General features: G+C 39.2%; 1 protein-coding gene across 1 annotated transcript; it reads right to left on the reverse strand.

The window, feature by feature from the left end:
* Positions 1-76: 76 nt before the first annotated feature.
* On the reverse strand, positions 77-8,760 carry RNFT1 (ring finger protein, transmembrane 1). The gene is made up of 9 exons (XM_074593920.1): positions 8,639-8,760; positions 6,287-6,705; positions 5,881-5,957; positions 5,196-5,296; positions 4,390-4,543; positions 3,171-3,329; positions 2,269-2,334; positions 1,309-1,410; positions 77-1,116 (listed from the first exon to the last, which is right to left on the reverse strand). The coding sequence occupies exons 1-9, from the start codon at positions 8,641-8,643 to the stop codon at positions 982-984; spliced, it is 1,218 nt and encodes a 405-aa protein (XP_074450021.1). The 5' UTR covers positions 8,644-8,760; the 3' UTR covers positions 77-981.
* Positions 8,761-13,243: the final 4,483 nt, after the last annotated feature.

Raw genomic sequence — 13,243 nt, forward strand, 5'->3', positions numbered from 1 at the left:
AGTTTAACAGGAAAAGTATACCTAGCAGTGAGCTGTTGTTACGTGCTTACGCGTTAAGTTAATACTGAAACAGTAATGAATCTTGTTTCTTTATTCAACATGCACCAAACAAATAGATTTAAATGCATTTATTCTCTCTGATTTTTATGCATACTACAAATTGTAAATATAGTATAAAATAGGTTCTCCCCTGTAAGAAATTCTGGTTCCTGTTATGACAAAAATATAGTATTAAAGATTTGTTTTAAAAATACCAACTTTATAAAATGCTGAGTAAAAAACTAAGTGGTTGGTTTATGTATTAAGCCAAAGATCCGTTAGAAATCTACAAGAACCTAAAGGGGAAACTTCTTATTCATGTGACTGATCTCCAGGTACAGTGAGAAATAGTTGCTGTTATAGGTGCACGAATAAGAAGCTAATTTCTGTCATCTATTGGGCAAGCATTAGAGGACCTTTAATGCCAAGTGTGACAAGTAGCTCTAATTCTCACTGTAGTCAGGTGTCCTGGTTTGAGGTTCTGATTGGCCAATCCGGCCAAAACCATGACATCCAGAGTATAAAATTTGCTTAAAATCTTAATAAAATTGGTAGGTCGACCTTTTGGGTTGAGTCATGTTAGAAGGATAAATACAATTTAGTACAGTCTGGAACTCTACTTCAAGTTTTAAATAAAATGCTGAATTAAGAAGTTACTGCAAGAAGCAATGCAGTATTTGTCAAGGACTTGATTGTTTCCTACAAGAACCACAAGAGAAGCAAGGCTGGCTTTTCTGCGTTCATTCTGAAAACTTACTTTTCTATACTTAAGAAGGTCAAGTTAACATTTTCTGCACTGTTTTAAATACTAGAACATTTCATAGAAGCATGATATCTAGAATTTGGAAACTCGTTCCTTGTGCCACCTACAATTTAACCTGCAGTAAACTGAAAAACCTTAGCTTGAACAAACAAACTGTAAAACAAGTTGTTTGACATGCTTTAGAAAATCTGTAGATGCATAGATGTGGCTCCATCCTTCCACTTGTTAACATGGTCTGAAATAACAGTTCTGCAGAGTGGACACGTTTTTTCTCTATTAAACCATAAAGAGATGCATTCTTCACAAAATGTGTGCTGTAATGAAAAGAATGAGAACTTAGAGCTTCTAAGCTCTTCCATTTATAAGACGGTATATTATTTGCATAGCCTGATTTCTAAAAATAATCAGAAGACATACACTCACTAATCTAACTTTCTGTTGTTTTGTTTACCAGTTTAAAATACTCTTAAGTTTGCAAAAAAAAAATTCTGATTATGTGTTATTACCTGGCAGATAAGCAGAATAGGCTTCTGAAATTCAGCTTGGCAGATGGAACAAATATCATCTGATTCAGAACACTGTCTCTTGCTAGCTGGCACCCCATAGTGCTGTAAAACAAGGTATTTTCAGCCGAAATTAGTTTTGAGGGAAGGGGGAAAGCCAAAACAAAACACAAAAATACCAGGACAGAAAGGAATTGGGAATAAGGGCTGCTGTATCAGGAAAACTATTCGAATCCCTAATCCAACGAAATGTTGCTAAGTTTTTTAATAGTTGTCTTGGGGCCTAAAGCTTATGAGTTCCCACTTATCCTGCTGGCTAGTTAGTATCTTCCCCTGATCACAATTACTGGAAAAATCTGTAGCAGTTTTATTTTAACAGTGACCTCTGAGCAAAACACTGTCTGAAGTTCCAATTTGATCAAGACACCACTTAGAATTAAGTGCTCTATTATACTTCTAGTTCATGACACTGAGTTCCAAAATCTTCTATACGTTTTACTGTGTGAATAGCAGACTCCAAACAATACCTCTTACTACAGAGACAGATTATCTAGAAACTTGCAATTCTAGCAGAAGCTACTTGCATGTCAATTATTTTGGCAAGCATCAATTCTCACTGTGTTTCAGCATAAAGGTTTGCCCACATCCAACCAATACTTATTCCAGTTAAAAAGTAGGAAGCAGGACAAAAAGGGGTCTGTTATTTCACATATGTTTATCTGAAGAGGCATGCGGATTTTTTTTTTTGTGGGGTTTTTTGTTTTGTTTTGTTTAGCTGACACTGTAATCACATAATAAATTCAGACTGGGAAATGGGAGAACAAGTATACAGGGTTCACTTTAAAAAAGCAGTTGTCTATTACTAGAATGATACAAACTATTATAGGAATGAGGTATTTAAAAAAGAAGTCTTTTCATGTAAACTGCGTTTATTGTTTTGTCATAAGAGAATTCAGTACTCACTGGTCGTGTACAGAATATCCGTAGGACCTGTCTGAAGTTTCTCAATTGTCCAAAAAAGCTCAAAAGCTGAAATGGGAAAGAAAACCTGAGTTACACTTAATATTTTTCTCTGTGAACTAAAAAGCTTCCAAGCTTTTGTGTAGATTCCAACACTAGAAGTGTCACTGCTAGTTTGATGTTGGCAGGAGCATAAGCACAGCCATAGTTCCGACTAGCCCTATTTTAGTTGCTTAATATGTAACCAAATTAAGACTCTAGCCTTAAGTTTTTTCCCAGTAGGTGTCTGTTCTTTGAAAGAAAAAGCGTTGAGGTTCCGAAATGAAGCACTCGAATGCAAATATACTAGCATTACTATCACATATGCAATAGTCTTTAGAGGTATAATTAAGATACCTTTGCATTATAAAGTATTTTTTGTTTTCAAAGCCAAACTTGGACTGAGTCTGGTTACATCTGGGGCAGATTAGCTCTCTGGTGAAGTAGACAGCCAGCATGAACACTTGCTTAGCATCACACAGGATACCCTGGTACAGAAGAAATCTAGTTTCCTGGAAAATGCTGATTCTTTTAGCCGTTAAATTTACCTTTATTTTTGCTAGCTTTCTTCCTCAGTATCTGGTAACAGTCTTACCAATGTCTGACATGAGGGGACCTCTACTAACAGTGTTCTCTGCTATACAAACCCAATCCATTCCCAGAACAGGTGCAGGAAAAATAAGATTTAGTGCCCTGAGCCAGTATTCCTATCAGTTTCGGAAGGCTGTGTCAGTTAAACTGAAGCATCAACTTGCAAGTCAGTTCAAACACAGGGGAACAACTGCAAATGTGTTACTTTATGTGCCTCTAACCGTCCAGTGACAATTACTGTAAAATAGTTTGAGAGGAATGTAAAGCTTACGTACTTTTAGGATGAGGTAGAGAAGGCCCAACAATATCCCAAGGGTCAATCCTAGTACACTGTCCAGCTCCCCATAGCCAATAAGATAACGGAACCAAACTGGTATGGGGACAAACATACGGTAATACTGGCAGAGTTCTTCTAACAGCATGTACCAGTAGCCCTAAGCAAGACATGCAAAGGAATCGCTCAAGATTTAAAACACAAAGGATTTTTAAAATATAGAGAAAAGATGCATTGTTATTCTTTTGAGTAACTTCCTCTTGAAACAACTAAATATGAAGCATGAAAAAGAATGAAGACCAGATGCTGAGTCTCACCACAACTGTACAAATAACAATAACACAATTGATTGCTGTACTGCAGAAAATCAAAGTAATACGCTAAAATAGGATTGCTTTGTCAGATGCCTACCTACTTAACAGTGCTATCAGACTTTATTTCATAAGCATTAGAAAATAAAATAAAAGCTACGTGAAAAAGGAAGACAAGACAAATCTGGTCATATAAATCAGCCTGTCATTAGCAGAGTTGTATCCTGCAGGGCCCATTCTTTTATTAAAAAACATAAATTACAGATTGTTTTCCTGTAAATGTTATTTCATGCATGTGTAAGAAGCCTTATCTTGTGATAATTAACTCCTACATAGGATGGGATAAATACCCCACCAACCAGTATAGGCTTCTGTGAAAATTATTGAACTTCACTGGTTTGAGGAATTAAGTTATGAATCAAATTCACTGATCTGACACAAATACTGCTTATGTTTATTAACAAAAGGAAAATTCAGAATTATTTTGTGAAGAGACAGAAAAAAACAGCTGTTTGCATGTGCAGATCTTAAAATCTTCCCATGTCAGTTACTGTTGAGCACGTAAAAAATTTACTGTGCTTCAGTTGCTCTGTGCTAACCGCCTGTATACACGTTCTTACATTGCAGCAAATAGAAGGTTTCTTCATCCCCCCCACTTAGAGACAGAAATAAACCCATTTATCCAATGACATAATACAAGCAATTGTTTCAGATCAGACTGTAAACCTTCCTTAGCACCAAGCAGGGAAAAGCGTGAAATCCACAGGGTTTTCTCACCCATGGTGTAGTGGTAGATTATATACGGATCTTTAATTAAAAAGACTTTTCTCTGGGCAGAATTTAATAATTAGCTCATTTTACGATAAAGGAATCTTCATAAGGAAGCAAAAATATAGCTTGTTTCCTTACCTTGGACTTAAAGGACATCATAAAAGAAGGCACCAAGAGAATAAAGCACTTGAAGCCCATGAAGAGGAATTTCAAAATAAAGTCTGAGACTCCCACAATCCAGAGTACCTCCCAGAAGTTCATAAAATCCACAGTAGGGTTTAAGAAGATTAAGCTACAAAAAGAATTATCAGAAGTTACTGGAGCACCCTATTTAGAGGAAAGCGTAACCAGAGATTATCACGGCAGGTTTAATTAAAAAAGGAAACCTGGTTTACACAGAGGAAAAATATTTGTTAAGAAAGCGAACTCTTTATTGTAAATTGATCACTTATGATCGGTGACAACCTTTCCATTTTTGAACCTTCTTTCCTGTATCTTCACCACAACGCCCATCCTCTAGAGACAGGCCTTCTCTACCGTTTTAGCAAAACAGCCTCTGGCTGATTTACAGCCAAGACAGTAGCTACAGGATGGTAAGGGGAAAAAAAAATAAATTGGAGAGATAAACTCCATAGAGCCCCAGAATGCCATATTCAGTAGTCCGAAGGCAAGGAGGCAGGGTCAAAGCTAGGAATCAAACCCAGGTACGTTCCCCATGGTACAGTAGTGCCATTAAGCTGAGTATGGGGTCTAATCTTGCAAATTCCAACATACTGTTTTTAAGGACAGCACCTGTTCAGTTTGGCAGAAGAAGACGAATGGAGATTAAAATAAAAAGAGAAACCAATGCCACAATTAAAGAAAACCAGCAGCAGCCCAGATAAAATGTTCCCAGTTAATATTTAAGTAATTTATGTTGTGAGTAGAGATGTTCCTCTGCTTACCTGTAATACAGTGACTGAGAATGAAAGGTGTAATACAAGAGGAGAGATGATCCATTTAGGTACACTAGTAGCCAAGCACATTGCAACTTGGAGCACCGTTCCTGTAAGATCATTGTAAAGACGTATTACAGTCCGTATCTCAATGTCCTCAATATACCTCTGAAGCACTAAGTCTGCTGCAGCTGAACAGAGTATGACTACTAGAGGATTTTATCTTGGTGCTTTCAGGCCAAATAAAATAGGAGAACTCAATGGAAAGGTAAAGCAGTAATTTTAATGTTTTCGACATAACAATTTCTATGCGTATCGAGGTTTTTTCTAAAAACGCAACCAAAACCCACCCCACTCTAAAGAAACAACAGATTTTCCTTTGGGACTGCTATTTGATTCCACAAATATAGTTAAGAAGTTCTTCCATAAATGCAAAAAGCTTTTATCAGTTGAAGTGATTTCAATATTCAAAGGCAGAGGGGGGAAAAAACCCTCTTTTTGAATTTTGCAAACCTTACTTATCTGAGCAGCTCTACACTGTACGGAAGCATTGAGACTTTACTTCCATCTTGAAACCATGACACCTAATATTATTAGGTAAATAAACAGTATCTCCATTCACATTTCTTTCAAAAATTGATGGATAGAAGTCTTGGTTAACTTAGAGAAATTTGTTGCATAGGGTGATACTTACTCTTAGAAAAACCTGATTTACTATGCTTTTGTTTGCATACATGTAAGTTGTTAGCAGCCCAATTCCAAGAGAAATGCCTATTAGGAGAAAAGGGTCAGTTATACACAAGAAAATAAAAAAAAAAAATTACCGAACTGGGTTAAAAAACCAGCCATTTCTAATACGTCTTTGTAATTACAATTAATAGCTCAGACTATCAAGCCAGAATAATTAAGCACATTGTACATATGCCAGGAAAGGAAACAGAAGCCACTGAAATGTAGTTTAGTAAATCTCCCTTTCTGATGAATAAAGCAAATAAAAATAAAGCTAAAAATAAATTGAATTATATTTCAGGCACGGTTATTAGTATATCTCTTTGGGGAAAGGGATCTGTTCTCTCAGACCTTATTTTGTTATACTCTACCAATTATATGCTGCATGATCAGTTTGACACACAGAATCAAGATATACGGCAGACTTTTGTGCAGCCACTGGAGGAGGTATCTGAGCTCTGAGAGGGAGCTGCCACCATGTTCCTCCGAGTCTGGGGTGGAATCATCGAGCCCCACTGCTTCGCTGTGGGCATGTCCGTGTGAGCGACTTTGGGAACCTGGCCTGGAATGCCGGGAACTCGCGTTTTCTCTGGCTTCTCCCACAGCAGAGTTTAGCTGTATACGAACATCGCCGCCGTGATGGCACGAGCTCTCTCCTGACAACCTCGCTGCGTGGGCGCTCTGAGAAGATGAAGAGTCATCACCACTCCCTTGGATGTTGTGGAGATGACTGCAATTTTGTTGCATGGTGGGATTTTTTTTCTGGTCCAGATTCTTGCTATTTTGTCTCCTAAAGTAGGATATAAAAAGTTACAGTTGAAGGAAGAGAGAATTAGTTCAGGGTTAAAAAAAAAAAAAAACAAAAAAAAAACAAACAAAAAAATCCCCAAACAAAACCCATAAAAATACTATAGCTTGTACTGAGTGATTGCTTGCATGATTTCTGACAGATACCGTCTGTCTTCAGTCTGAAAACTGGCACGCTGGGTTTGCACCATCTCTCCACGGGGCAACTTACTTTTTGCCATATTAAATGACCTCCTTTCATTCCTGTGCAGATTTTCTAGCCTGCAGTGAACCTGGCTGCCTTAGTAAAATCTAAAGTTGCTCCAGTGTAAATCAGAACAGCAAAAACTGCTGAATAGGAGACCAGCACAAGCTTGTACAGAAGAGATCTCAGAAATGCTGCATAATTTCACAAAAATAGTAACAGTAGTAGGCCAAAGAAGGAGCAAACAATGATGGGAAGGAAGCAAAGAGTGCATTTACATGCATCCATAAAATGGTAAGCATTTGTTCAGACAAGTCTCATCAAAAGCCAGTGCGTGCTCAAAATTGAGGGCCATTATGAGATTAACAAGATTATCCTGTCTGGGTAAGTGAGCAGAACCAGGTTAGTCCATTTTGTAAAAAGCATTTAAAAGAGCCGGGACCATCTGGTCTATAGGTGAAAAAAGAAGTGCAGCCAACAAGCAGTAACCTAACAGTGAGACCACCCAAGCCAGGTCTTATTTATTTGTCCTTTGGCTTCTTTCTGTTGTCTTCCTGGACAGTTTTTCACTTCTGTGTCAGTCTTTACATTGCTCAAATAGCGTTCAATCTACTTCGCTGGACTGGTGTGACATGAAAGTAATGATTTTGGAGAATGCTTTGCATCTGGCACAATACTTGTCACTAGTGAATAGTATTATTGAAACATTAGAAATTTTGTTATAATCCTTTTTCTATAATTCAGACTCTTCCAGATTCCTCTTTGAAATTATTTTTTTTCCAAATCTTAGTGTTTATACCCAGCTAGTTTCATTGGGGATGCAAAAAGGTTAAAGCAAAATTGGTTTTGCACAGCATGAAGTTTTTAATGTATTTGCACAAACCTAGAATTATTTAGCCTTTAAATTTGAGATTATATTAGAAGAGTAAATTGCATCGATTTAAAAAATGAATACAGGAACTTACTACCATTTAGAAGCGCTGCTGCTGCTACTACTATATTTTTGTTGGCCAAAGATTACATCATACTTCAGTCCATCCAAAATTCACGTTCTGTAATTTTATGCCCGTGAATAAAGCAAATAAACTGGAGATACTGTTGATTTGGGTGAACAGCATTACTCCATGTGTCTGCAAGACCCGGCCACGACTCATGTTTTTAAAAGGAGGGGAATAATAATAATAAAGTGATCTCATTAGCGCTCTTCAGCTCGTGGTTTGGGGCCTGCTTCTGCAAAAAACTGACAGTTCGGTGTTGAAAAAAAGTGAGCGATCCCATTGTTCGAGTAAGGCGGCTTCCCCTGGCGCTCTGCCTAACAAACTTTCAAGTAACTAAGTTATTAAACGGGATTTCAAGGCGGCGGACGGCTTCCAGAATGTCTTCCCCCCTCCCTAACGAGATAAAATAAGCCCTTTGATAAAGGCACTTCTCCAACGTTTCCCGTCTCTTCCTGGCCCGCTGCTGGCTCCCGCCGGGCCGCGGCGGCCTCTCCCGGGCTGGGCCGCGCCACCGCCGGAGCCCCCTCAGCGACAGCGGGACGGGCTCTGCCGACGGAGGGGCTCTGCCGACGGAGGGGCCCCGCCGGCCTCCACAGGAGCCCCGGCGCAGGGAGGGGGTGACCCTGGAGGCGCGTCCCCGCTTCCTTCCCCGCCCCGCTGCGGGCTCCGAGGGGGAGCGGCCGGCGGGGAGCCCTATTTCCCGCCCTCCCCTCGCTCCGGCCCGGCGGCAGTACCTCATCAGGCGGCCGGCATCTCCCGCCCGCCGCCGCTGCCCAGGCCGCGGCCGCCCGCCGCCTCCATCGCCGCCGAGGCCGAGTGGGTGGGAGAGGGCGCGGCGGGGGGAGGAAGAGGAGGAGCCGTGAGAGGAGGAGGAGGAGGAAGGCTCCGAGCTCAGGGTTGCTCTGACAACGGGCGGCCGCGGCTCGTCGAGGCCTTCGGCCCGTCAGGGGACTGGAGGACGGCCGGGGGGGCGCCCTGCGGGGCGGTGAGGGGGGCTCGCCTCAGGGCCGGGCCCGCCAAACGCGCGGAGGGGGCGGGCGGGCGGGCAGTGGTTCCTGTTGCTTTTTATTTAGAGCCTCAATTAAAATTAACCTGGGAAGGCAATAATAAAGAAGGAAATTAAGAAATATATAAAAAATATATGTATACATACTGTAGTAGTATTATTTCCCGGTGGCGATTAGCGCTCACCGCAGGGAAGTCCTGCTGTCTGGAAATTGGCTTTGCCTCCTAGGAAACCTGAGGAAAATGCTGCCCTAGTTAATGCTGCTGTAGCTCTTAGGAGAAGCTTGAAATTAAATAGATACAGGGTTTTCTTTCAAAATATGCTCTTGAATAAATTAGTTTGCATCCAGAAATGGCATCTGTTTTCCTTGGCTGAGACATTTCTCTAAAAGTGTTTAGGTATGCAGCTCACACTTAAACCGGTGCCTAATATCTGAAAAGTTTTGAAAGTCAGTTCTGTGTTGTTCTGAACTAAAACAACAGGAATACTGTTTTAATTCAAAGTTTTAAGTACAGAAATGCTGGGGGGTCAGTAACCCTGGGAGAGGGAAAGGATAGGCACTTAGACATCAGATCTCATGAGGTGAAAAACAGCGTTTGGAAGAGCTGAGCGGCCTGGTGTTCAGTAACGCATACCATCTAAGCATAAACCTTCTCTTTTATACTTGAGGAAGAAGCTGAAAACGCTGGAAGCGTCTCTGTTTCTGTTGGAGGTAGGTTTTGAGGAGGCATCTGCAGCAATTTGGTCTACTTTTATGAGGTTTTTGGAACCTGTATCGAGAATTTCTTGACTGGAAACTTCAGACTTCATATCCTCTGCATTTCACTTGGGCTGTGACTGATACATTGGAAGAAACCTGGACTAGTTACTACAGATACACTGAAGTATTGAACAAACCCACAAGCCTCCTCTTCCTGTAGGCCCTCTGAACTCAGAAGACCTAATTTGTACAGTACTTCTGCCTAATTATCACAATACTGATCAATAGCAGCACGAATGCAGGCTTTAGATGCTCGCCTGGAAGCACTCTATGACTTAAATGACTATATCCCTATCCTTCCAAAGATAACACAAAACTGTTGTGTTTGAGTTATGCTATGCCATATTGTTCATTCTCTTACTTTTTGCTCAGTTAGTCGTTCGCATAGTGTTTGGATTATGAAGGACAATGTGAAAAATCTTAATTTGATTCTCAAATCAGGAAAAGCAATTATAATTTTTTTTTATTTTTAAATAGTATTTTATGGTTGCAAATTATGCATGCCTTCTGTACATTACTTGGAAGTGTATAAATATAAAAGTCTCGTTCAGCTGTTTCTTTTTTATAATTATAAAATGCATTAAAGTACAAATGTAGTTTTAAATCAAAGTTGTTCACAAACTGTTTCTCATTGTTACATGCACTGGAAATATGAAATTAATTCGTGGCAGCTTATTAATCAATAATGTTTGCTCATGCAGGTCACTTGCTGATTTATCTCCAATTCACAGCTCATTAGAAGGTACGTAACTCTTCAGTGATGTTGTTATTTAACAGGTATGTTTTCATGGTGCTGTTAATGAACTCTGGATTTAGTAACTCCTGACACAAGAAATATTTCAGAGATTATTAACATAAAATCGGGAATCTGTTCCCATGGGTATTGCATAGATTAGGTCACGTAATACCTAGTAATAAATTTACTAATCTGTATTTTGGACTCTTCTCCTAGGGTGCCCATAAATTTCATAAATTTCATGCAGACAGCTGAATCGGTGTCCTGCTGTGTTTTCAGCTGTGCATATATATATATATATGCTTAGATATAAGTATCCCAGACTTTCTCATCCTCTTAGGTGTAGGTGGTACCTCCTTAATTGAATGCTATCAGCACATTTCATCAGCGTATTCCTGCTTTGCCTGTAGTTGTTAAATGCCTGGGACAATACTGTAACAAACACTGATGCTCATGGAACTCTGCTGGTGATGCCCTGGCAGCGCAATGCTTACCTTTTCAACAGTTACACTGTACTAAAAGTTGCTGAGAGCTGGTTCTATATGTAGAAATATTAGATGAAAATATTTTGTATCCTAGCCCTAATTCCCGAAGGAGCTCTGTAGAAGCCTTCCTGCAAAGAACAATTTAAGGGATTGCAATCTTCATCTTTTTTTCCTCATGATAAACCGTTATATTGCTATTTTTCATCAGAAGGTGTGGGAGAAACTAGTCCTTGAAAATTATATGTATAGCAGACATCTTTGGTGAAATTTAAAGGAACTGATCTCAGATATATGGAAAGGAATTGTAGTTAATGATATGATAAAAAATTGTTTCCTTGCAAGAGTCTGTAAAATAGCAGAATGTCCTGAATATTCAAAGGCTTTATTGGTTGTCTTCATTCTACACAAAATGTTACTTGAGTATGGAAGACTTGCAAAATTAAGGGTGTTTAATTTAAATTGTTTGAAGGATTTGAAAGCCTTGCCAGGAGCCTCAAATGACCTTTAAAATTTGAATGCTTCCTGAGCTTTGAATGCTTAATCTTTTTAAAACCAGCTTTTGCGTTTATACAACCTTTACTTCAGTTTGAATTTTGAGCACAAGAAAACAGCTCCTGTGCTCCCATATTTAAGGCACTGAAGAATAGAGACCAGTTTTGAAAACTCATCACTGGACTGATGGCAGAGGAACCTGAATTTCACTGTGGAAGTCTGATCATGTAAGCTTTGTCCAGCAGACTCACAAAGAATTTGAACTAGATATTTTTATAATGCAATGACATCATCTTGTTCCCTGAGATTTCCAGAAATCTCAGTAGCTCTCTTGTGTACAGCAGTGTGCTCGTTTCTGAACTGAGTCATTTTAAACTGAGAGTAGTTCCACTGAAATGGTGTCATATAATTGCCTTAAAACTGGTGAATTAGATCCCGGAGTCTTGGGTTTTGTGCGTAGATAGAGCCTTGAATGAAAATTAGATAGCAGAGCCACAAAGGGCAGTTGTAATTTTTGCTCGCTGCACAGGAGGGTGCTCAGCCTCTGTCTTTATCCACCAGAAAGAGCGATTCCCATGGTCATTAGAATGAAGTGGAGAAGCTGTTTTCTGAACTGGTCTTTTCTTGTAGTGACATTGAAGGATCTGTTAAATACAATTACTCGAAAAACATTCAGCTGTTAAAGAATTTTAGGAGGTATGTGTTAATTGTTGTTGTAAGACCATTACAAAGGTATTTAGGTCAGAAGATGGACTGTAATGATCATCCACTGTGTGAGACCTTGGTATTCTCTAATGGGTGTGCTTAAAGGTGCCAGAATTTTCAATAGAATCTCTGAAGTTTCTCGAAATTATATTTTTTCCAACCTAATGTGTTAATCTGAATGTGTGAATCCCCGTGTGAATTGTTCTATTGAATGATGACTTCTCATGTGTGTAAAAACCTACTCTGAGTGGATTTACTAGGAAGGGGTAAATAGGTTTGTTAGTTTATATTCGGTCTGTAGTACCTGCTTATAGTTATATCCTTAATTGTTCTTTATTTTCCTTGGTAAATATTAATATATTTTGGTTTCAAAACCCAAACGAACATTTTAACGTTACTCATTAAATGGAAAGGTTTAAAAGTTATATGGGTTTATTAATTTAGGTTAGTTTGTGTTTTATAATGGGAAAGGGGTTTATTGGGGGGGGGACGCTTCTGTGACAGACACATTGTCAATAGGAACAAACCCTGCAGCTGGTTCTGTTGGTACCTCAGGCTGAGGTATTGCTTCCTGTAAGTGCTCACGTAACTGCTCTGTCCGGGGTCTGATAGGGTGGCAGCCTTTAGCTCACAGAAGGAAAAAAGTCTACTTTTTGTCTTTTTTGTAATTATTAAGATTTTCTGCCATTAAAACTTTTATTTTACCGACTATAACCTGAACAAATGGCGCGATAAAGAATCTTCTGGCACTAGTTACCACTATATTGTAAGAAAAATTTTGGTTTATGAGGGGCTGAAAACTGACCAACTTTATGTTTACCTTTTTAGAGACCAGTTAAACAGAGGTCCTGGATGTCGTTGTCTGGTCAGATTTTAGTGAGTGAGTTAACACATTCTGTCTGAAAACAACTTATTAAACCTCTGTCTTGTACAAGGTCAAAAATATTCCAGCCCTCTGAATGCATATCCATTTTAGCTGCTAAGGAAAGTCAATTGTTTTTAAAAAGCATTTCCATTGTAGACGGATTTCCAGATATTTCCTTTCAGAACTTTCAGAATAAATACAAACACAGAAATATAGTAGGCAAAATCTTGTTTGCCGTGTTGTACGGGATTTGTCCCATTAACGTCAGCACATAAATATTTGCTTCACTT

Source organism: Larus michahellis, chromosome 7 (assembly GCF_964199755.1).
Source record: "Larus michahellis chromosome 7, bLarMic1.1, whole genome shotgun sequence".
NCBI lineage: Eukaryota > Metazoa > Chordata > Aves > Charadriiformes > Laridae > Larus > Larus michahellis.